Consider the following 26,967-nt stretch of genomic DNA (forward strand, 5'->3'; position numbering starts at 1 on the left):
TGATAAAAATGTTTAACGTTATTAGACTTTTCTCGACCTTCATTTAAGTTGGACAGGTTTGTAAAAATAAGATCTTTTTTTCGGGTAGATATGGAGAAAACATGAAGGCGGCCCAGCTACGTCGAAAAAAAGATAATTATGGTTACGCCCCTGCAATCAACCTAATTTAAAAAGCCGATTTTGATAAATTTTTTTGGCTCTTTAGTAGGTATCTGTTCCTAAATTAAAAATGAAGGTTTTCATCTGTCAATTATACGAAGGAAAACAAAATGTTGATATTTTGGTGAAAGTTTGAAACTCCTTGTGGAATATGTTACGAAAGTAAAGAATTTAATAATCATTTTATCATCTAGGTACGTCTTTTCTCGATAGTTTGTTTTTTGATTCATCCCAATTACTTGATTTTTACTGGAGATATTCGCTTTTGATGTAACGACTGTAACGACTTTAACGCAATTTTAGGATTGAGTTTGGGTCCTCATCAACACACTTATAAAATAGTGTTTATTGTTTTTGTAATCTCACTGTCATTGAAAATTCATATTATTATTGTGTATTGACGTTTACTCTGGTAGAGATGGTTTTAAGTTCTGCAGTATCGGTTATTGCTGCTTTATTGATCACGGTAGAGATCAATTTTTGGACTTAAAATCATATCTTCTAGAGTAACTGCCCAAAAAAAAAATAATATTTTTCAAAGACAGTGACATTGCATAAATCACAAACACTATTTTATAGGTCTGCTAACTAGGACCAAAAGCAGAGGCATGGTTTTAATGTACAACTGTGTGGCGGATAGAGGGGGGGGCCTATGGGGCCCACAGGGGCCCACGCCCCCCCTAAAATCTGTAAATTGGGTTAAATATTAGGCTTTTGGGTTAAAAATGGCGCTCTAAAAGGCATATTTTGCATTATTTTTTATTTGGCCCCCCCCTAAAATAAATTTCTGTATCCGCCCCTGTGTACAACATATGAAAAAATGTTAGTGTCTTTTTCAACAGCGAATATCTCCAAAAAAATAAAGCTATTCAAGTGAATCATAAAACAAACTATCGAGAAAAGATAGATAAAATTATTTTTAAATTTCTTGCTTTGTGAACATACTCCACCGGGTGTTTCAAACTTTCACCAAAATATCAACATTTTGTTTTCCTTCGTATAATTGATAGATGATGGCAACTTTTATTTTTAATTTAGAAAGAGACACTAGAAAGTCAAATAATTTAGCTACAAATTGCTTAAAAAATCATCAAAATCGGTCCACTAGAACACAATACTATTGTTATGTATCAAGTTATTAACTATGGAAAGCATATAATATTGTTATAATTTCTGTTCTCTATACAAATATATAAGTAATCGGTTTTTCCACAGATTTACGATTAGATGAATTACCAAGTGTTAATATATGTGTGCCGATTCTCAATACATCAAACGTTAGGTATTTCGAGCTGCTTATTTATAAATAATATAAAATGACATATTTAAATACTAATTAAACTAATTCCTCATTTATGTATATTCAACCAATTATTCTAACAAAGTAATTGGTTTTATAACGATGTTGCAATTTTAGTCACTTTTGACATAAAATTTAAAATCGTTCGAAAACGGTTAACTAAGTTTAAGTTAAACTTTTAGGTGTACCTAGTACCCTTCTAGTACATTATACGAAAACACAAAATGCTTTAAAAACATCAATAAGAATATTTATGAATGTCATATTAAATATATATCATGACCTATAAGAAACAATAATTAAAGTAGGGGAAAGTCGCCTATACTGTACTCTTCTATATCTGGTTTATAATTGCATTGGCGAGCCACCTCGTGATATATTTAATAAGCTCAACCAGACGTCCAGTAATAACTAAGATCTTTTTCAAGTTGCACGAGTGCTTGATATTATATGAATAACAATACCCATCTATGTCATATCAAAAATTATTCCATGTGCTTTAATGTTGTTACGTTTTTCATCGGTTCCGTGTGGATAGAAAGTCTAATTTATTGAAACACAATTTATTTTCCACTAAGTAAAAAATCAATAACGATAAAACTACTTAAAGGACTATTTACAACTTATTTACTATTTATCTAACTATTTAGCTAAAAGAAATTTATTTTGAATTTAGCGCGGCAACTGTACGCGTCGACCGATCTTTTGTTTTCTCTCCCTCCTTTGAACAAGCCTCTGTTATATACCTACAGCTAAACAGTTCTTGAATAGTCCATTAGATCATTAGGTGCATAGAAAGATTAGAATGTTCTCCTATGTACGCCGCCATTCCAGTGAAACTAGATTGTTCTCGAACGTTCGATGAGTCACTACGGTGTCTATTCTTTAATGCGATATTAAGGTCATATGGGGGCGGGACATATTAGAACGGGTTAGGCTGAGTCCACACAGGTCCGCAACGATATTTCAGTGGTACCTGATTTTGTATGGTACGACTCATGGTACGTGATTGTGTATGGGGGAATATAATTGAAGATGTGTACGGATTGGGCTACTCTCCCCTATATTGTCTAGTTTTGAGGATGAGTCAATGCAGTAGCGACATATTAATTTTCAATCAGACGGTATTTTTTATTAGTGAACAGTGATAAAGACGTAAAAAATGGGCAACTTTCCGATCAACAACGAATATCGCGGAATAAAGTTTTCCATATGGTAACACCCGAAATTAACCTAAATAATATCGAGAAATAAAGGCCATTAAATTGTCATTTATACAAAACGAATTAGATATCCCAATATTCATTATATTGTTTATAACGTAGGTTCGTTTGGTAGGCTTTTATTGCCTTTTAATCAATTTAATGGGGCTGTAAATGGCTGGAGTAAAACCAAATGATAAGCCAAAGTAGATGGCGCTTATATTAAGACTAACTGACCCGGCAAACGTTGTTTTGCCACATAAATATTTTTATGGGTCATTTTTATCCACGGGGTTAAAAATTATTTACATATAAGGTCCGACCGAGATCTCGGTCTCGGTTACAGTCATTCTCGGCTAAAAATCAGGCCGAGATCTCGGTCTCGTTTTCGGCATAAAAAGCCCGAGATTATCGGCCACCGCCAAGACTGCTCACGATCGTCAAATTAGCTTATTTTTGAGCGTATTGCTCCACCTATCGATGCGCGGATGAATGAAATACTCATCCGAAGTCAAAAAAAAAGAATGGATCATATCTGATCCATATATGATCATGATCTGACCGAATCACAAAGGAGATTTCCCGGACGGCTGAAGAATCGTCTTCGTATTTCTATGCGTAAACAATGAGCGAAATATTAGATGTTAGTGTCTTTATTAATGAAAGTTTTATAAATTTTACAGAATTGTGCTTTTATATGAATTACTCGTATATATTCTAGTAATAAGTAAAATTTGTGTGTGTATTTCACGTCCATACAGAGTTCCGAAACCAGCAGTTTCTGTCAGTCTGCACCACCAACAAGCGTCTCTAACAAACAACTATATAGAAAGAATATGATGAAACACTGCATAATTTGTAAAGGATGTAATGCACAGCAAGAGACTAAAAGAGTAATTTTATTAGTATTAGTAATTTTATAGTATTAAATCCCAATAAAACCGTTTCTGCATGAAAATAACATTTTTATTACATAATTATCAGATGTTTTTCATACAATCAACTATTGAACAAATATTGCATCGTGTCTCGATCTCGTTATCGGCCGAGAATTGTTTTTTCTCTCGGTCTCGGTCTCGGTCTCGGCCGAGACTAAAAATCCAGGTTCGATCGGACCTTAGTGTCATGTGAGCAGATAGCAGAGAGAGCACCATTCTCGATTGTTTTAATAAACGGAGCTTTAATGGAGCTTAGAACCTTACTTGTTACAAACATAAGGCTAGAAGTTTACGGTGTATTATTTAGTTGCAAAAGTGAAAAATATTCTTATGAAGCTACACTACATCTGCATACAGCCTGTAGTGCAATCAAATAAGCGGTCGCTCGGCTCTATAAGAATATAATGTTTTTCGCAACCAAGCCGGGTTTTGCAACACAAAACATATGCTTTCTAAAGCCGAGTCCAGACCAAGTAGACAAAACAACGACAAGCCAGAAACATTCATGTTTTACGACAAAATAGCGACAAATCCAATACATTTCTGCGACATTTTTGTCCCATTTTTGTTTTGTTTCCAAATTCGGAGAGTTTTTAATGTCCCATCTCGAGTCGGTAAACTTCAACGAGTCTCTGTTTTGTCGTGTATTTTACGGCAAGTTGTCGATGCAGTTTGGATGTCGTGCGTTGCCAAAAGTAGGAAACTAATAGAATCACACAAATTTAGTACTGTGGAGTTACTGGTACTCATTACTGGTACTCAGGTATATGACATTAGTATATGGTGTGCTCCATCTTTATAAAAAAATGTCAGAAGAAAGAAAGTGGAACACGGAAAATGCCTGCAAACTAATAGAGCTTTATAGAACGCATTTTTTATTATGGGAGGGTAAAAACAAGGACTACAAAAATTGTTACAAGAAAGTTGATGCATTAGAAGAGATTTGTTTAGCATTAAATATAAACTCGGTTGATGATGTTAAGAAGAAAATAAGAAATATTAATAGCCATATAGCATACGAGAGAAATAAAAACAAAAACATTATTTGGGGTTTCTTTTTGCATGGGATGGCGAGTCAAAGATCAAAGACAACACTACTGGCTGTTAGTAATATATTTTTATCTTCTTTCTGGTAGAAAGACCACATGATTAATAAAACTGATTCGCATATACTGAACTTTGTAGTCTAGGTAGATATATAGAGCTACATGACATGAGTAGATACTGTAGACAGGCTGGGTAATGATTATTTCGCCCCCCATAAATCAGAAAATTTAACCTGCGGATCAAAACTTTGCGTTTTCTGTGACGTTGTACGTTGTACGTCTTTGCGTTGTACGTGACCTTTGGCGGACCGAGCCTACCACACACCAAATCCGCAGACTTAATATGTGAAATTGGTCTAAAAAAACGATCGATAAAGTTCGCGGACCGCTTTTTCCCTCTAAGCGAAAATGCGGCAGTTTTTATTCCGATAAACATTTATCTATATAAAAACTACTATACAACGTCGAATTTTGTCTCAAACGAGAATATTTAATTGGACAAAGATCTAATCGGCAGGCCAACTCCGCAAACCAAAATACGAGAGTTTTGGTACGTCACAGGCCAAGTCGGCTGGTCAAATCCGCAGACCAAATCTTCTGGTGTATGGGGGCTTATACGCTGTATGCACATCAAACGTCTATTTTTTTTTGAGTATTTCCACTTCCGCCAGAATGAATCTGAACATCTCTCCCATTATTTTACCTTCTGATTATTTGTTAAAAATCATAGAGATATAGATATAGATTCCTTTATCTTAAGCTCAAGGCTTCATAATTTAAACGATATTGAAACATTTATACACAAATAAATCATTGTCAATAAGCAACTAATATGATAGGGAATTGGAGTGCTGTTTAAATATAATCACTCACTATATTAATATTTTCTTTTCGTTTTATGACTAACTTCACCATGGAATTTCCTTAGACATTGAAATTGTGTAGACATTCCGTTACTGCCGGAACCCAGCAGCTAAAGTCTACAGAAAGGGAAAGCCCGATAGGTTTTGACTACAATTTATTTCTGTTATAATAACATGATTTTTAGAACATCCGTTCTTTTGATAATATGGAAATTAATGCATTTTCGCCGGAATGGCAATAACCATACGTATTTTTAAATTGTATTGAATAACATTGTAATTGCATGTTGTTGGGTTAATGATTTAATTCAAGGCAGTTATTCTTCTGGGAATTTCACTATTAAAGATGTGCTTTTAGTAAGCCTATAGAATGTGGTGTCCCTCAGGGTTCAGTACTTGACCCTATTTTGTTTCTGGTGTTTATCAACGACATTGCAAATCTAGACATTAGCGGTAAAATCTGCCTCTTTGCGGACGATACTAGTTTCACTTGGAGCGGCCCAGATGTTGCGGCGCTGTATGATACTATATCAAGTGACTTACGCACCATTAAGTCTTGGTGCGATTCTAATCTCCTATGCCTCAACCTATCAAAAACTAAAGTTTTGTCATATAAAAGTACTATACAACCTTTTGTACTTAATAACACTACTATTGACGTCGTGGACTCTGTGAAATTCTTAGGACTTCTTGTAGGCAACTCGTTAAAATGGGACTTTCACATTGAAGCTCTATCAAAGAAACTAAGCGCTGCCTGTTTTGCGCTAAGATCAGTTTCTAAGGAACTTAACTTCTCAACCTCTAGAATAGCCTATTATGCCCTTTTTGAGTCACATCTTCGTTATGCTCTTCCATTCTGGGGTACTTGCTGCGCAATAAAATTTGATCGTGTTTTCATACTTCAGAAGAGAGCAGTTCGATATTTATTGGGACTAAACAGTAGAACTCACTGCCAGAATTTCTTTAAAAAATTTGAAAATACTGACTCTTCCTTCTTTATTCATTTTTGAATCCGTTTGCTTAATCCGCAAGCACATATCTGCTATTCCCGAAAGGCCATCTCATAACTATCCACTTAGGAATGCAGAGCACGATTTTTATCTGCCAACCCCGAGCTCAGAACTAGTTAAGCGTTCAATACTGTACAATGCCAAAAAAATGTACAATCATCTGCCTTTGAATATCAAATCGCTTTCATTCTTTCCCGCATTTCGCAAAGCTTTAAAATCATACCTACTGGAGAGAGCCCTACAGGCGGTAAACGACTTTTTTGTTGTTGTTTAATTATGAACAATTTTGTATTTTAAAATCTTGATCATCTCACACACTGGTCAAAGGTCAAGTATTTAATATTCTATAACTTTAAAATTATATCTATTTACTGCGTACTGTTCTAAAATTGTCCATGTATATTCTTTTTGTAATTTTAAAGACTTAAATTTTTTTGAATTGTATTATTTGTATTGTGTATTTTTTGTTGTTTATATTTTTTTGTGATTTTGTTGTTTGTGAGTGCTTTGTCGATGAAGCTGTTTTGGCTTTTTGCACAATAAAGCGTTCTGATCTTTTTTTGAAAACAGCTATTAAATTAATAGCAGATATACAGGGTGCAACAAATTCGAGGTACGAGCGTTGGTATCTCGGTAACCGTGATAGATACGAACATGGTTAAATTGAGGCAAAGTTGCGCTTTGGGATGTTCACCAAGATGCTATCAAAAAAGTTATAAAAATTTCAAGGATTGCTGAGTTTTTTGGAAAAAACGGATTTTTTTGAAAATCAATTTTACTTTTTCCTGTCGTTAGTTTTTAGAAAATCAAAAAGCTAATTGCACATTCTCATAGCCACTTTATTAGGGCTATCTGATAGTATTTTTAGATTTTCAAATTAGCTGATAATTTGAAAATCTAAAGAGGCCGACTTAATTTTTTTAAATACGGGCCTGCACTTTTTATTTCAGTTTTTGAAAGAACTCGGTCTCCTGAGTACAATATGATATGCCACACTTATACTTTTTTTTTGTTTCGGACATTTGAACACAATTTATTTAAACTAATTTCAAGTCCGGCTCTGTTTTTATTTAATGTTTAATCTATTCATCCTTACAATATTGACAAGCCTTCAAACTTAACAATGACGTCGGATAAAACATTGAATATGGAAAATCAAATGCAATAAAAAATCTGATAACAGTCATTTGTAAAAGTGAAATCAATATTTTTCAACATTTACAATAAAGAGTACAGAATGCATTCGGAAGTTATAATAAGAAGATAATATGTCAATTTTTGAATTGAAGAATTTGTTACTATAACTTTTAATTATATATTTTTTAAACAAATAACATTTATTGACAACGTAAAATAAAACCAACAAATTATTGAGGCTACAATATATTATGTTTTTACACAATTTTAATAAAATTAAATACACTCAGAATCGCAATTTAAAGTCGTTTAAAGTTAACACCGGTCTCGGTGTCGATGTCGATGGTGCCGTTTGTTTGTTTTCTTAGTTTTTTTTAATATAATATATTTTAGTTTATTTTACAGCTACAAATTTTGTTTCTTTATGTTTTGTTTTCTGTTTGTTTTTGATTAAACAATTTTTTACTTTATAGTTGTTTATCTGATGCTTTTCATCCTTCCACTTTATTTTAGTGATAAGTCTGGCAAAAAATATATTTAAATTTGAACGCTTTAAGTTAAAGTCTGTTAATAAACAATAAAAATAAGCACCGATACTACATTATTATTATCAGGGTTTATTTTGAACTTATTAATTAACATTATTTCTCCTTTAACCCGTTTACCAAACACCGGTATTGAGATGAACACCGGTGTCGAGATGAACACCGGTGTTGTAGATGAACACCGGTGTCGGTATCAACACCAGTGTTGGTGTCAACACCGGTGTTGGTATCAACACCGGTGTCGGTGTCAACACCGGAACACCGGGTAGCTCATATTTCGCCACCGGTGTCAGCCCAACACCGGTGTTACAACGGTGTTCCGGTGTTTGGAACAGGCCTAGATGCACCACCCGGTATGCTCCTTAAACCATTTCATTCAAAGGCAGGCACATACTACAACTAATTCTGTTCTTAAATTTCCACGACTCATGGCAATAACTATAATATCAAATGTCAAAAATATAATTTAGATTATATCAGTTATATTCACTTTGAAAATTAAGGCTACACAAATAAATTTGGGATTTTCAAATAAGTCACGTGTGTTTATATGAAATAGACGGACAAAAAGGACGTCAATGTTTAAGTTGATCGAGTTAAGCGGGAATTTTCCCGAAAATAATTAAAATGGGTTGGAAATTTCGATTACGATTTTATGCAAAATCGACTCGTGTGTGAGCCGTTACAGCTGTATTTTTTATCACCGGATATTTATTTCGTTTATAAACAATTATAGTGCGAAGGTGTATATCGAATCTGGAAATTTTGTAATACGCGATTTGTGATTTTTTTATTAAAAATCCTGTGGGAAAATCATCTATACTTAGATAAATTATTTCTTAACAATACCGGGTGCGTCTCAAAAGTGGCTCAGCCCTATAACTTTTTTATTTTTTCAGATAAAAATACGAAATTTGGTATGTTAGTATACGACATAAATCAGGATTGATTGACGTATCCAATTATTTTCGATTGCTTCCTGTTTCACCGGAAATGACTGCAACTTTTGATTTTTAATTGGCACTCTCGGTATTTTGAATAGAAAGACATATATGTCAAATTTTTTACATTTTCGTATATGGTTTATTTAAAATTCTAATATGCGACATGGTTCATAACGACAATTTGGTTCATAACGACAATTTTACTCGAAATACCAAGTATGTGGTACCAAATTATTCTTAAAAAAATGTTTTTTCCAAATATGCTAATGAACAACCCTCGTTCCATTTGAAAAAATTGGGATATGATTTAAAATACGATTTGGGCATCTTTTTAAGCGGCCAAGACAAGACACTAAAAACATTAAACGATCAAATCTATTTTTCCAATTTTTGATTAAAAATTAGTGTTTTTAACACGGCCATGGCACACTAAAATTTTAAAATACGATTTTTTAAAGCAAAAATGTCAAAAGTTGACATTTGATATGTCATTCTATTCAAAGTATCATTTTCTATCGAATAAAGTAAAAAAAATACCGAGGGTGCAATTTAAATCAAAAGTTGTATCCATTTCCGGTGAAACAGGAAGTCACCGAAAAGAATTGAATACGTCAATCAATCCTAATTTATGTCCTATAGCAACATACCAAATCTCGGTTTTTTATCTAACAAAATTAAAAAGTTATAGAGGTGAGTCACTTTTGAAACCCAACCGGTATATTAAAGTGATATACAGGGTGCCAAAAAAATAGGGTTTCAAACTTCGGTTGGGTGATTTTACAGATAAAAATAAACCAAAAGCTTCTATAAACATATATGCCCTAAAATGCTCCCCAAAGAAATTATAGCCCTCGAAATGGTAAATAAAAATAATATATTTTTTTGATAAAAATAATATATCTCCCGTTGAAGAAAAGATAGAAAGTTGCGGTTTGCGCTAATATTTTGGAAATTTTGTGCTCTATTTAACTGTGCGAAGAGAAATATAGCCTCTTATTTAAATTTTTTATGCAAAAGCGCAATATCTGTTATGATGACAAACAGCGCCCTCTTTCTACCACGAAAAAATTTATCGAAACAAAATTTATACTGGAAACCATTAAGGAAGAAAAGCTCTTTTAAACGAACCCAAGTTTGTTTAAATCGGATAACCTAAACCAGAGTTATCCTTATTTTAATAAAAGCAAATTTAACCTTCCCCCACCACTTTATTTTATGAGATAGAGCAAAATACTCTATATCAAAATAAAATACAAATTTCTCGATGATTACAATAGTAATATTTAAAATACCTGTTCACCGGCATATTTTTGAGAAAACCCCTGTTTTCTGATTGGCTACAATTGGCTATCAGAGAAACGCCCCATAGCGGATATTTCTAGAACTTGAAAATAATTTCCACCCATTTATCTTGGTCGATTTACTTATTAGAATTTTTTTCCCAAAGTTATACGATAAGTAGTTTCTGAGATACAGCCGGCGTCCATTCTTAGTTGGCCACCCGGTACATATAAAGAAGGGTATTAGTAAAATGATAAAATACAAAGAAATTATGAATAAATTAATCTTCTGATTTTGCTAATACTGATGCATCTTAACCTTTAAACGCAAATATGTTGAAAACCGTTCACCGTTTCGTACGAGTAAAGAGTACCTTTTTTTCGTAAAAAAGACCTATGTTTTTATGTCATTTGTGAAATTACTGTAAACAAAATATGTTATTTTTCTTACCCTTGCGAGTTCTGTAACTTCTTCGGGAAGCATTTTAGGGCATATGGTTATAGGATTTTTTTGTTTTATTTTTATCTATGGGAATCACCCACCGAAGTTAGATACACTATTTTTTTGACACACTTAGTAATGCTTTTGCCTCATAGTCATAAATTTGAACCTTAAGGTATTATAAACTACCGGACTTACCGATCACTAATTTATTTACACAGTGTGTATTGTTAATTGTTACTAAAAGATATTTAAGGGACCAAAAAAATCACATTTACATATAATATATTTGAATTTCTAATATTTAATGTTTTGTTTCAATTATTTAAAAACTTAAAAATAATTGTCCCGGAATCGCCGATGCTCAAGTTGGGAACCCTAGCTAAAACTACTGATACTTTGATACATCGATATATTTTCTACGGCTCTACGACATTATTTAACAAAAATCTATGAACCCAAAAGCGTGTTTTTCTTTAAATCATTTTTTGACGCACTCAGTTGTAGGTTATCCGTTAACTTCTATTCCGTTACATTTAAAATAATTAATTAAAAAAATCCAACTTTGCCGGCTTGCCCGTCATCAGAATGTGAAGAATTCTCGGAATTTCTTTAAAAATGTGGTTTCAAATGTCCACGTAAAACTAACGCACATTAAAAAAATATTTTATTACCAGTCTTAGTTATAACTAGAACGGTTAATACACCTCAATCCTTTTTTTTTAGCTAAAATTGTCCCATAGTCGTTAATGAGAACGTTTAATGGGACTTTCCCTTAATTTGATGTTCCTCGAAAAACCCCGTCAACCCTGGGAAAGTATTTTCTGAAGTAGAGCGTTGATCGGGGTTTTTACTATTAATGCGGTCATGGGATACGGTTAATATATTTAACATTGTTTCTTTTTTGCTATTACATTGTACATATACCGTGTTATTCATGAATAAATGAAATTTAGAGAGAGCTCTGAAAAAATTACATATAAAAAATACTAAAATAAAAATACCTATTTGAAATTTTGAAAATAATACAAAATAATACGTGAGCCCAAAATTGTACAGTTATAATGGTATGTGTAATACATTAACATATACCGGGTGCGTCTCAAAAGTGGCTCATCCCTATAAATTTTTTATTTATTCAGATAAAAAAACGAGATTTGGTATGTTAGTATATGATATGACATAAATTTGGATTGATTGACGTATTCAATTGTTTTTGGCCACATCTCGTTTCACCTGAAATAACTAGAACTTTTGATTTTTAAATGGCATCCTCGGTGTATTTTTATACTTTATTCGATAGAAAATGGCACTCTGAATAGAATGACATATCATATGCCAAGATTTCACATTTTCGCTTAAAAAAATTGTGTTTTAAATTTCAATCTAGAGTGCCATGGGTGTGTTAAAAATACTAGTTTTTAATCAAGATGCCTTGGAGAAATAGATTTGATCTCTAATGTTTTTCGTGTCTTGTCCTGGCCGATTAAAAGACGACCGAATATTTTTAATCATATCTCATGTTTTTTTAAATGGAACAAGGGTGGCTCATTAGCATATTTGGCAAAAATATTTTTTAGGAATAATTACTTAATTAATGATTAATTATTAAATTAGGTAACACACACTTGGTATTTCCATATACTTACAAACCATATGCCAAAAAAAGGAACCATGATATACCATATGAAACATATGATATATCATTCTATTCAGAGTGTCATTTTCTATCGAATAAAGTAAAAAAATACCGAGGGTGTAATTTAAAAATCAAAAATTGTAGTTATTTCCGGTGAAACAGGAAGTGACCGAAAAGAATTGAATACGTCAATCAATCCTAATTTATAGCATCTCGCTTTTTAGCTGAAAAAATAAAAAAGTTATAGGGGTGAGCCACTTTTGAGACGCACCGGGTATACTTTTTTATATAGGTGGAAGGAAAAAATATGAAATTAGTTATTATTTAGTCCTTTCTTTAAATTAAAATAACAACAGGATCTCTCAACAGGATTCTGCCAATTAGCAGAAAACCATTAAAAACAAAAAAAAAGTTTTAAGAAACCTATTTTTCCTGATTTAATCATTTGCTGATGATGTTTATTGGATAGATTTTGGAAACATTCATCCAGTTTGATATAAAAGTATTTTTAGTAGCGTCGTAGTGTGTACCTAAATGTTTATTAGTAGTATCGTTTGGTTTGGTTGATTATAAAAGAGATTATAAAAAATTACAAGATTGACTTACAAGATTGATAGAATTGATAGAATAGTGAAAATTACAAGATTGATAGAATTGACTTTCGATTAATCACCTACTGATGAATTATTGTTTTATTCATGAGAGAAAGGTGTACTGGATGATATTGGTATATTGTTCTAAGAGTTGTTATTATACGCCAAACAGAACTACTTATATCAAGATAGATCATCACCCACCCGTAACCCGTAAGTTATTTATGTAAGTACTACTACAGGTAATAGATATATACAAGATGATCAGATTTTAACTAAGTCTAAAAAGTATTTTAATCGGACAAACTTTCATATGTTTTGAAAAAGTGATTTTATTTTGACTCTTACTTTGTGATTTCGAAGGCTCAATTTGAACGTTTTAATTGTAATGTACCTACAAAGCATTATTTTATATGCGATATTCAAACATTTAATGTTTTTAAACAAAAATGTTGCTACCTTTTTAATGTAATCTTCACGCTTCAGTTTTTAAAGAAAATAGGTTTAGAACAATGTTGAAATTTTATTTCAACATTGTTAACTTGTATCTTTTCATTGAACAGACTACAGTCAAAATATTTGCGAAGATTAATGTAATCTTCACGCTCCAGTTTTTTATGAAAATGGGTTTAGAACAATGTTGAAATTTTATTTCAACATTGTTAACCTGTATCTTTTCGTTAAACAGACTACAGTCAAAATATTTGCGAAGATTAATAGTTAATAAATTTAAAAAAGTTGTTTTAATAATTATTTTTGTATTGATGCGTAAAAGTAAAGAATTAACCGAAATATTCGAAAGTTGACAAAAAAATTGAATTACTATTAAGATTGCCTACCCCTCAGACAAAGATTTTCCTAGATATTTTAATTTTTATGGTTTTGCGTCAGTAGATCTTAATTATTTGAAAAAAAATAAGGTTGACTGTGTTAAGAACTCTATATTTATTATATTATTAAATATTATTTATATATAATAATATAATAAATTATTTATATTAGATAAAAAAACCTTTGTTAATTTTAACAAAAATTAAAGGATGTAGAGTTAAAATACTCAGCGGTAATAAAAAGATATACACGTTTAAAACTAGAAATAAACTTATAATATGTGACAAAAAATAGCTAGATGAAATCAAATGCTCAAAATGCTTCCTTTCCTGTTAATTGCATAAAATGAATGTCTTTTCAAAAGATCTTTTCATTTTAAAATGCATATGTGGAGTTCTACCTCGAAAAGCAGCTACAATAATTTCTCTCACGTTGTCGACAATAGTTGGTTGAGTTTTGTAAACACTGTCTTTAACATATCCCATAAGAGAGATAAAATAGAAAATAGAAAGATATCCCCGGCTAGATAAAATCAGGAGCATTTAAGTATACTATTATTTCACACTGCATTCACCTACTAATAGTCATATCAATAATCAATAGTCAATAATAATCATATCAAATCTCTTTGATGTAGGATAAGTTTGCATTTTCTGCAAATTACTGATAATTTTTTTTTGTTTTATCTGACACAAAATGATAACTAGTTGTTTAAGTTGGACTAATTTGACAGCTATGTTGAAGTAACTTCAGACATATCACAGCCACCTAGATTTTATCAAATAATAAAGATCTACTGACACTAAATCATGTAAATTAAAATATCTAGGAAAATCTTTGTTTGAGGGGTAGGCAACCTTAATAGTATTTTGAAGAGACATAAATTCCCCATTGAATATCGGAATAATATACTGGGTGTTCCATTTAAAATAATAGAGCAACTTGCTTTTAAAGGTGACCAATATTCCATATTAATTTGGTATCACCCTGTATAACTTTTCGGACCAAATTTCAATTTGGTTTAACATACAATGGTTACTGTAATTAAATATCAGGTTATACAAGGTCAACTAAAATTTAGGTAGCTGTTTAGGTATCGAAATTTAAAATTTACTCTTCATTTTCAGAAAATGTGAAATATGTCAAAATCCTTAGATTTTAGGTATATGCTGCTTTAATAAAACTCAGTTTATTTTTTTCCTCGAATCCGAAAATCAATTAATATATAGGGTGTTCCATTAGAAAAAACACAACTTTGATGTGTAACTTTTTTGGGGACACCCTGTATAATTCTATATATTTTTATAAAATACTTTCAGTTAACCTACATATGCTTACAGTTGAGAGTTAGAACCTTTGGTGTTACACAGCAAAATAAAACACTAAATCACCACAATACACCAAAACACTTTTACTTTTACACTGGACGCGCGTTTCGCTAACCATGTTAGCATCATCAGCAGATGATTATAAACTAACTGCAGTTTTTTTTACTTTAGTTTTAGTGTATTGTGGTGACTTAGTGTTTTATTTTGCTACATATGCTGCCAAAATTTCATTTCGGTATAAACTACCGTTCTCCTTGGAGCTTCCGCGGCGTATGAGAGGCGCCACCCTGTATAGAATGACGAAATTTCGAAGATATTAGATAAAAAATGTAAAACTAAGAATATTTTTTAACAAAATTTATCAAAATTTTGATATATAAGGATATTTTTCGAGTTTTTTAATAAGACGTGACAAAATTGAAAGATAAACAAAGCATTGCAACGATTGCAACTATACTATATAACCATTAGTTAAATATCAATTTTATAACAAAATAAAAAGATAACTGAGTTTATTTAGTAATTACACTGTAAAGCCTGCCATTCGTATGAGCTAACAATGCGTAGCAAACACATGTGTTCGTATATTGAAATATATTTTGAGGAAAACCCAAGCATAAAACTGTCGCGCTACATAATAACATAAATTATAATAGAGTTATAAAAATACGTAAAAATATAGAAAAAACAACGGAATAGATTATAAACGATAGACAGAGATTTAATAGTAATTAATACTTGGTCAAATATGGAATTTGCAAAAACCGTTTAAGGTACCAAGTAACCAAACTTCCCAGTCATTTTCATGGATAATTGTTTATTATTTGAATCATTAGAACCACTGTTTTCTTTTGAACTGGTAATTGACAATAGATGAACATTTTTGAAATAATTGAATGCAATTATAGAGTACAATGACCTATTTTTTTAATTGGAATGCTATATTAGCCACCAGAATAATTATCCAATTTATATTTTTAAAACTAAACTAATATGAGTCAGTCATACTGCGATAAATCCCAAAACCTTACACCTCGTACCCCATGAAGAAATTGTAGGAAATTCAAATTTGTTTTAATAGGAGCATCAATCACGAAAATAAACGAGAATCATCATATTGAGGTAGTTACTAGTTACCATGTATACTGCAGCATACGTGCAACAAATCCTGTGCAATTTGTTATGTTATAAAAATGGAGAAAACGGTAGTCATAAAAATGCAATACAACGACGCAAATCAAAATTGTGTTGGACACTTGTATGGGAACTGTATCATAATTTAGCACTCTAAAATTTTTGACAAATGAGTTTACACCTAAACTCCATATAATTTTGGAAGATGAAGAAAGCTGAAAAACTACAGTGCGTCAAAAAAATGGAATTACTGATGATGAAATTATCCAAGACAACAATTAATTGAATTCGATTAAATAGACATATAAGTCGCCACCAACAATAATTCAGATTCCTATAAAAAAAAACTTTATAGAATGATAGAATCTATAGAACAAAAGGGTAATATAGAAAAAACTTTATTATAGAACCTATATATGTTCAGTTTTTAAATGTTTTTTGTGGTTTATGTTGTTTTATATAAAATAAATTCATCAACGTGATTTAAAACAGCAATCTATCAAAATTGACCTAAGTAAGGAAGATATTTATGAAACCTCTGACCGATTAGTTTTGATAATGAAAAAAAATATTGTTCCAATATTTTTTATTGTAGTGAAAATGAAGGAGAGAAGTTAAAAAGGTATTTTTCTTGTTTCCGGCTTGAAAATAAGATCTCTTAGATATAATATCTTGTCACTACTTATATATAATTGCTATTGATGAATTATCAACCAATGATATCTGATAATATGATATCTGTAATTATTTAAATACTACAGTAGTAAATATACAAATAGATATTTCTTTAATAATTATAAAAGTCCTGATATACCGATGAAAAACTGCATAAGGATGTATTTATAAATACCCCAAAACACAGCTCCAATGTCGAAAGTTTTCTAAAGGTAAATAATATGAAATACTGATTAAGAAATATGATTTTATGATTTTCAAATTTTATAATAAATGTCTCGATCTACGGGGGCATATCTAATTCTTAATTTGACATTTTTATTGAACAAGCTCATACGGTGATAAGTATAAACAATATTTCTGAGAATAATTAAGAATATTCTTCAACTCGCTAATTAATTGCTCTGGTATTACCTGTATAAATTATTGCATTATTTTATATTAGTAACACGAAATAAGAAAAAAATAGCAAATAGATTTGCCCACGAAATTAGAATCTGCTTAAACGAGCGCAAAAATTAATATTAAGTATTAATTACTCTGTTGATTTTTGGTTTGCTGCATATCTCAAAAAAATAGTATCCTTCAGTATCGTAAGGTTCATGTTCTGCACTAGCTGCCAGAGCTAATGCCTTTAACAGGCATACTTTTGTTTTCAGATAAAAAAAAGAATGTAATGCTATTTTCCAATAAAATTTAACAATATTTACCATTTTAAGTATTTTTTAGCGATTTTCGTTTAGTAATTTCTATTTAGTATCATCAAATCAAATATTGCAGTTTTCATTGTTTATGAAATGTATAAAATTGATAAAAAAGATTATTTTTCATGCAAAAATTTATTTCATAGAATTTTGAGTAAATTAACAAGAAATTTGTAGACACACACTGTATGTAACTTCTTAAATTCAAGGTATTTAAGAAGTTATATATAGTGTGTCAAATATATCTACAAAATTATTTTGAGGCCATTATTGGTAATCAATAGCTTAATAATTTCTTCAAATAAAACACACATACACATTCAAAATTAAAAAACAATAAATAACTTAAAAAAACAAAATAAACTTGGTAAAGACCAGGACGCAAAGAAATTTCAAGATCAAACAGAGAATCAAGCTTTCTTCATTTCATAGTTTTTCATAGGTATAAATTTTCTCATCTTAAAACATACTTTTCAGAAACTGACAAATTTTAATAAAAATATATAATACTAGCGTGTACCAGCGACTTCGTTCGCGTCGAATTAATCATTTGTAATGGTGATGATAAAGTAAAGCAAGAATTTCCATTAACATACAAAGTGGATAAAATTTTCTCACATTTATGTCAGCATGAGAAAAAACAATATGGCAATAAACAATTATTATATAACTATATAACTTGGTAATATTTGAGGGGTAGGTTCTTTCGAAAAATCCGTTGACGTAATGACGTAATGATGTAAAAATTAGCTTTTTACGTCAAGCAGTTTAAGCAGAATCGTGGTTAAGAAATTACCCAACTTTTTGGAACACCCTGTATGATTTTTTAAAAAATTTCAAAATATGTAAAAAAAACAAATAAATTATGCTTGTCCTAGCGTTTTCCCGAAAGACTAACCGTTTTTGAAATAACAAATATTGAAATATTTGAGGGGCGTTTTCACCCTCTTGGAATTTGAGATTCGAGAAACCCCTCCTTATCGAACATCTACACCCCACAGTCAATTCGTTTGGTTTGGTCCAAACCAAAAATCAGCTTTAAACGTCAAGCAGTTTAAGCAGAATCGTGATTACTCAATGGTCATATTTTATGAAACACCCTGTATAAATTTATAAAAAATCTTAAAATATGTAGGTAAAACAACAAAATAAAATACACGTGTTTAAGAGTTTTTCCGAAAAACTCACCGGTTTTGGTTTTTAAATAAAAAATATTTTAATATTTGAGGGATAGTTTCACCCCCTTAGAATTCGAGTTTCGAAAAATCCCTTCTTATCGAATCTTTACACCCTAAAGTCAATCTGTTTTCCAAAAATCAGCTTTTTACGTCAAGCGCTTTAAGCAGGATCGTAATTAATCAATGACCAGATTTTTCGAAACACCCTGTATACATTTTTAAAAAATTATAAAATATGTAAAGAAACAAAATAAAATATATGTACGTGTTTAAGCGCTTTTTCGGAAACTTGACCGTTTTTTAAATAAAAAATATTGTAATATTTGAGCGGTCGGTGGTTTCACCCTCTTGGAGTTGGAATTTCGAAAAATCCCTTCTTATCGAACCTCTACACGCTAGAATCAACCTGTATGCCAAAATTGTGCTTCTTACGTTGAGTGGTTTGAGCAGGATCGTGATTAATCAGTATGTCAGTCACTTAAGGATTATATATTAGTATTTATCTTTTTTTTGTTTATAGTGACATCTAGAGATAACGTATGTTAATTAATATTCCAATATGATTTATACAGGGTGAGTCTTAATAAGAGCAAATATTTTTAGCGGTGGTATATTTTTACCCCAAGAAAGCGTGTACCTGTTTTTTTCGTGAAAGAAAAACATATTAAATACTAGTACCTTGGTAATATCTAATTAAATAAAGGTACAACATTAGGTAGTAATATACAAGGGTAGTATCTAGATCATAGACCTAGATTAAATTTAGATCAACGAAAAAACATAAAAAATCCAGTGGTACTCAAAATTTAAGCAAAAAATATATTTTTTAAACTTCAAAGTAAAGTAAAAGAGTTTGTTTCTTTTATGGAGATCTACCGACCCTGAAAATATTTGCAACTATTCAAGCTCTACCATCATAATTATATTGAATATACAGGATGAGTCTTAAATAAGTGCAAATATGTTTAGAGGTACATAGTATATTTCGACCCCAGAAACACGATCATGAGGTTTTTTTCGCGAAAAAAAATTGAAAATTTGGAATTTTTTAAAAACATATTTGGAACTTTTTTAGTTTTAGTTAAAAAATATAATTTCTTGATAATATGGCAACAACCATTAAGTAGATTAAATTTACAAGAAAGAAAACCCAGAAAAGATCCAGTGGTTCTCAAAATTTAAGCAAAATATATTTTTTTTCTGAAATTTTCAAAGTAAAATACCGCGGTAATAGCCTTATTTGAAAAAAAAGAAAATATGGTTCTTTTATCGAGATCTACCAGCCCTGAAAATATCTGCACTTATTTAAGACCCACCTAATATAAAATATTTATAATAATTACATATTGCAAACTTGGAGCGTATACGCAAAATGCATAAAAATGCACATATGTAATATTTAAAGATTTGTTAAATTTTCTTTATATTTAACACAAAATATATAAAAAAGTATAAATTTTACTATAAAATCATTGAAAAAATATGCCGCATTTTTAGAGTAAGAACCTAGCATTATGAAAGAATAATGATATATTTACCTTTTAAGAAATACTGCGTCAACACTTTTTTAAGCAGATCACTACGCGGCATTGGTAAGTAATAACTTAATAATTTCTTCCACTAAAACACTCACTTCAATCACAGATATTACAGCCCATATTAAAAGAAACACAATAAATAAAACTTATTAAATAACACAGCGAAAAAGCAACAATCGCAAGAAATGTCAAGACCAACGGTACATTTAAACTTTCAACACTTCGCGCCAAAATGTAAACAAACGTGAGCGATCACTTTCTTTCTTTTCTCTTCAGTTGAAACCCATGGAAGGACGGACAATCTTCAACTGAAAATTCGTCGACCGCCGATGCAGGGTCGGACTAGCCGCGCGTTCGAAATTGGGAATTCCGAAATGACTCGTCGCGTGCTTCTCTCTCAGAGAAACGTAGTATTATTACCATTATCGGCAGACTGTCGTACTGTTTTATATGCCGACGTTTCGTTTCTTATCAACAGATGCTCCTAGACGATAACGCGTGGGAAATTTTTCGAATAAGGGTGGTTAAGGTAATTTTTATTGAAAAGGAATTAGACGTGAATTGTGGGAAATTTAGCTCGTAAAATTGAAATGTTCCATTGGGTTTTTAGAATATTGTCTATTATGTTGTATGTATAGGTGTAGGTATAAATTTTAGACACCTGTTTTATAATGTTATATTTGTCTTCTACCTGAAGGGATCAACAGAATTAGATAATAATATAAAGAAATATAGGTAGACGCAGAAAATACAAAAACAGTTTTTAGGGCAAAAAAATATACAGCTCCTAGAATAAAAAACTCGGGAATTTTGTTTAAGTGCAAACCTAAAACTGTACTGAAAAGTATGTACAGTTTGACAAATATAGGAAGAGACTTGGGGATAGCACCGGTGGCGCACACGATAGAGAGAGAACGCATTCTATGACAAATCTGATTAAAGCAAATTTGTGTGCTGTCCACTGCGCATCGAAGGGCGTCTCTTATTTTATATTTCTCACGTCTCTAGCTATACTTGTTAAGTTGTACTAGGACGTATTTTAGTAAAATATTTTAAATTTGTTTTTGATAGGGTAGGGATGTTCGGTCCTAAGATTTCAGTACCGTTGCGAACCGGTATACCGGAAGACCGGATGAACCGGAATATCAGAATGATCGAAAAAAACGGCGTTCGCTTGGAAATGAACATCGATTACATTACCCATGTAATTTTACATATAAAATGACAGCGATCTTCATTTCATAGCCATCGCTGACGCAGTTTTTTTTTCGATCATACGGTACCTAGAGTAGGAGAACACAATAAGCTTTGCACAAAAATCGGTACCGAAATCGTTTTATACAGGTTTTTTGATTTTCATATTATCATGAATCTATCTTTCTGTACCGATTGAAACCGGTCTTCCGGTATCAATTGAAACCGGTATTTCGGGATCGATTTAAACCGGTATTCCGGTACCGGTACCAAAATCGGTCTTCCAGTACTGTTACCAAAACCTGTACATCGGTCTTGTAAAAGACGATACAGATACCGGAATATTTCAAAATTACCGGTCCTGGTACCGGTATACCGGAAGACCGAACATGCCTACGATAGGGTGGTTCAAAGAAGTGTGAGTGAATCGGGATATTTTTTTTTAAATGGAACACCCCGTATAATATTGCATTTTTAGCTTCCTTTCAGATCACTTTACATAATTCTAAGATATGAGTAAATATATTTCCCATTTAAAAAAAATCATCCCGATCCACTCACACTTTTTTGAGCCACCCTATAGAAGTTAAAATATTTTCCTGAAATATATCCTAGTACATACTTTAGGTATACACTTAAACAAAATTCCCAAGTGTTTTATTCTAGGAGCTACAGATGCCCGACGCGCTATTGCCGGACCACAGGCCGGACGCTGCGCTGTATACTGCCATTACTCGCTGACGAGTAGGTATTTGACACGCATCAGAAGATGGTTGAGCAAGGCGTTTTCTTTCATGATTTCTTTCATCATTACTGGCACACACTAAACATATGTAACACTTTGTAATTATATATATTGGAGGCAGATGCCGAATTTCGGCCAATGTCCAAAAAATAATTAGACATATGGCGATTTGTCCATACTAAACTTGCCAGGGGGTTAATCTTTTTTTGGTATAATATAACAACAAAAGATTAACACCCTCCGCATAGAAGTTGAAACCAATGCAATCAAAACTCTTCCGCCTAACTTTGTGGATATAGGTAGGTATATTTAATTATAATCGCCATATGTCTAATTTTCGGCATCTGCCTCCAACATATACATATTGAAGAAAACTGTTTTTTTTTTCTTTATTACCTTAAGAGGGCTAGAATGACAATTTTTCTTGGTCATAACTAAATTCAATAAATCTTTAATAATAATAATAGGTCCCGTATATAGCGTTTAACGCCTTGGGAGTAGCAAGGTACAGCTTGCCATACTAGAGCCACAGTTTAAAGAATATAAATATATGTATTCTATGTATTCTTTAAACTGTGCTAGAGCCGTTCGGTATACAAGGAAGGTAATGTGGCTACCACTACGCTTCAACCGCCTATTTAATTTAATTAATAATAAATTTTTGATCTTTTAAAAAACGTCAATTATTAAAAAGGATATGCAAAAAAGACGAAAATAGAGGTACAGAAAACAAAGAAAAAAGTTTTAGTAATAACCAAGGGTTTTTAAGTTGACTTCACTTAAGATGGTAAAATATTTCTTTTTGGTATATGGTTATTAGTTTCCATTAAACAGAAGAAAAAATATGTTTTGTAAAATTGGTTTCAGGTACCCAGTGGCTTTGAAATGGGAAAAACCAGAAATTTTACCATCGTCTGCATCTCAGGTCTGCATCCTGGTTTTATGACTGAGAAGAAAGAAAATTATTGTCTATTGTCGCCAGACTCGTTCATTTTAAGGAGATATAAAGTTAAATGAATATAAAGATTTTTTGAGAAATCGAAGTATTTTACATGTAGTATCCTAATCTACGAGAGTAGGCTGAAAAGTTTTGCTTAATTATACCGGGTGCGTCTGAAAAGTGGCTCACCCCCTATAACTTTTTTATTTTTTCATATATAAAAACGAGAATTGGTACGATAGTATGTGACATGAATTAGGAATAATTGACGGTATTCTATTGTTTTTAGTCACTTCCAGTTTCACTGGAATATATTCTACTTTAATTGATAGAAAATGACACTCTGAATCATCTCTGAATAGAACGACATATCATATGTCAACTTTTGACATTTTCGCATATTCTTTATTTGAAATTGTAACATGCGGTTTATAACGACAATTTGACTCGAAATACCAAGTGTGTGGTGTCAAATTATTCGTAAAAAAATGCTTTTTTTTTCAAATATTCTAATGAGCCACCCTTGTGCCATTTGAAAAAATTGAAATATGATTAAAAATACGATTCGGGCATCTTTTAACCGGCCAGGACAAGACACGAAGAACATTAGACGATCAAATCTATTTTTCCAAGGCTCACTGATTAAAAATTGCCATGCCACTCTATAGTGAAATTTAAAATATGATTTTTTTAAGCGAAAATGTCAAAAGTATATTTAAGTGTATTTAATTTGCACCATGAATTAAGAATTGCTCTACAATAGTATATAATCGGCAATAGAGCTCATCAGGACTATCAGCATCATCTTCCAAAACAACCGAAGTGTCGTCCGCAAAAAGTATTTTGCGAAGTGAGGTATTCCAACACAATATCGGATTATGTTATTTTTTAAATTAGCGTTGCCTCCTTAAGATAATAAAATTAATTTGTTTATCTTGTATGTCGATTGTGTGTCTCAGTGTATCATCATTCCTTTTTATTAAACAGTCAAAGTTTTTTTTCATAAAATATAGCGCAGAGACGGAGCAGTTGTATGTTCGGAGTAGGGAATTGCCAAGTAATATCAAGTTACTTATCGAGGTATCGAGTGTATATTTAATAGAGTAAATAATTAGTTCTTTAAACTATGATTCAAATTAAAGATATATTTCTTATACTATTTAAAGTTTTAGGTATATGTGGGGAGGCAATGTGCACAATTTAAAATTATTTTGAAATATACAGGGTGTCTACTAAGATTCATACCAAAGTTATATTTTTTCTTATGGAACACCCGGTATTTTATTTCATTTTTTTAGTTCTTGGGCCCAAAAAGGTATTTATTATAAGAGTTAAATATGTTTAAAATCAATGGTTTTGGGGCCAAAGATATTTAAGCATATGCGTAAAACAAGAGAATTGATTATGATCACCTTGTACATTACTTTTTAGAATTAGGTAATTCTTGTGCTGAGTTTAAAGAGAAAATGTGCACTTTACTGAAAAAATGTTATTGTTTACTTAAATTTATACAGGGGTACCAAAAGTTAGTGATCTCTATTTTATGGATTTATTTTACATAAAAACTTTGTTATTTCAAATGCAACACCCTGTATTTCTTGAAGTAAATTTGTTAAAACACGTAAGAGATGAGAGTTTGCATTAGACTGTAAATGTCAAATAAAAAGTGTAAGTAAAAGTTGTTATTAGTTCTGTGTAAAAGAACAGTACCTAACTAACTGTACTTAACATTTTAAGCGTCGTAAGTCTGTATTTTTATTAGATAAGTATGAGAAAACTTTAAACAACTAATTAGTGATGAAAAAGGTAATATCTAAATATAGTACTCTTGCCACTATTGAATTAACAGTATATTGCGAATACTAATCAACGCTGTATAAATTTACTGGAACCTGTTTTAGACATAAATAAACAGTTTTCAATTTGCGTTTATTAAATGTTGTGGAAAAATCACGTTATCACTTCTGGCTGACCTCTCCAAATTAATTAGCCAAAGGGCAACGGGCAACTACATGCAAAAAATGTTTCTTAAATAGCTTAGTAATGTAATATACTAAATAAATTTAAAAATGGTTTGTAATAAAGTCAAATAGCTAACGTTCATACGTCGTGTTATTATAAAAATATATTTCATGGTTTTGGGTTTATGGGTTTGGCTTAATACTAAACGCCTAGTAAAATTGCCTTGTTTACATGCAACTATTTAATTGTCTATTTATTTGTGTCGTACCAGGTCTAGGTTAAACTAATTTTAACAGCATATTTTGTTCTGGCATGGTCTGATTCAATTCGCAGGAAGACATTAAATAATTAATATTAGGTATAGGAAGACGATATTGCACACTTTTTTAACACACTCACACCATCATTTTCGCTTTCTTTTTTATCACTTTTTATGATTAAAGATTTCTAAAAAGAGTCTGCAGTGTGATTTTTAAAAGAGTAGTGCATACTTGAATTCTTATTGAACTACACTCACCGGCACGAAAAACGGACACCTTAAATTTTTGTCGTTTTAAAGTTAAGTTTATGTCTCTAGAGGAAAACAAAATGTTGATATTTTGGTGAAAGTTTGAAACACCCTGTGGAATATATTAACAAAGCAAGGAATTTAAAAATCAATTTATAATCTATGTACGTCTTTTATTGATAGTTTGTTTTTTAATTCATCTCAATAGCTTTAATTTTATACGAGATATTCGATCTTGAATAAGACTATGCTGCAAGATTTACAGCAATTTTAGCATTGAAAGCATGCTTTGCTTTTGGGCCTTCATCACACTTAAAAGACACTTATAAAATAGTATTTATGGTTTTGTAATACCACTATCATTGAAAAGTCATATTATTGATTATTGACGTTTACTTTAGCAGAGATGGTTTTAAGTTCTTAAGTATCGGCTATTGCTGCTTTAATTGATCATGGTAGAGATCCCTATTTGGACTTAAAACCATTTCTGCTAGAGTTACAGCCCAACAGACAATAATAAGACTATTTTTTCAAGACAGACATTACATAAATTATAAAGATTATTTTATAGGTCTGGTGACTAGGACCGAAAACAAAGGTATGGTTTTAATGTAAAAAATACGAAAAAATGTTAGTCTCTTCTTTAAAGGCGAAAATCTCAAAAAAATAAAGCTATTGAGATGAACCAAAAACAAACTATGGAAACAAGATACCCTAGATGATAAAAAATGCTATTTTTTTTTAATTCCTTGCTTTGTTAACATGGTGTTTCAAGAAAGAAATATTAAAAATTCAAATAATTTACTTTGGGTTTGGTTCCTATGTAATTTGATAAATAAATAAAGCTCTCTTTAGTTGTCAGTTTTGAGACAATATTTTTTAATTTTCTTTCATGTCGATTGCTGATTGAATTGGAGCCAGAAATGGCTCAAAACCAAATAAGTAAATTTCCAACAGATATTCAGGCTGATGCGACACAAACGCCATATCCAAACTACTTCCATTTAAATCCCGCATAATTTATGTAAAGGAATACAAAAATTTTAATTTTTCCATAGCAACTGTTAAAATTGCCTTATGTCTATCAAAAGTAGTAGATAAAATAGTACTTTAACCGCAAGGGTAGATTAAA

General features: G+C 31.3%; 1 protein-coding gene across 1 annotated transcript in view; it reads right to left on the bottom strand.

Annotated features, from left to right (window-relative positions):
• The window catches only part of LOC115887424 (NF-kappa-B inhibitor cactus), a 56,809-nt gene extending 35,924 nt beyond the window's left edge, over nt 1-20,885 (bottom strand). The window contains exon 1 of the mRNA XM_030906841.1: nt 20,487-20,885. Coding sequence (XP_030762701.1) covers nt 20,487-20,538 — 52 coding nt within the window. The 5' untranslated portion in view covers nt 20,539-20,885. The remainder of the gene's footprint in view (nt 1-20,486) is intronic.
• Nucleotides 20,886-26,967: the final 6,082 nt, after the last annotated feature.

This window comes from Sitophilus oryzae, unplaced genomic scaffold (assembly GCF_002938485.1).
Source record: "Sitophilus oryzae breed Bouriz unplaced genomic scaffold, Soryzae_2.0 scaffold_575_pilon_pilon, whole genome shotgun sequence".
Taxonomy (NCBI): Eukaryota; Metazoa; Arthropoda; class Insecta; order Coleoptera; family Curculionidae; genus Sitophilus; species Sitophilus oryzae.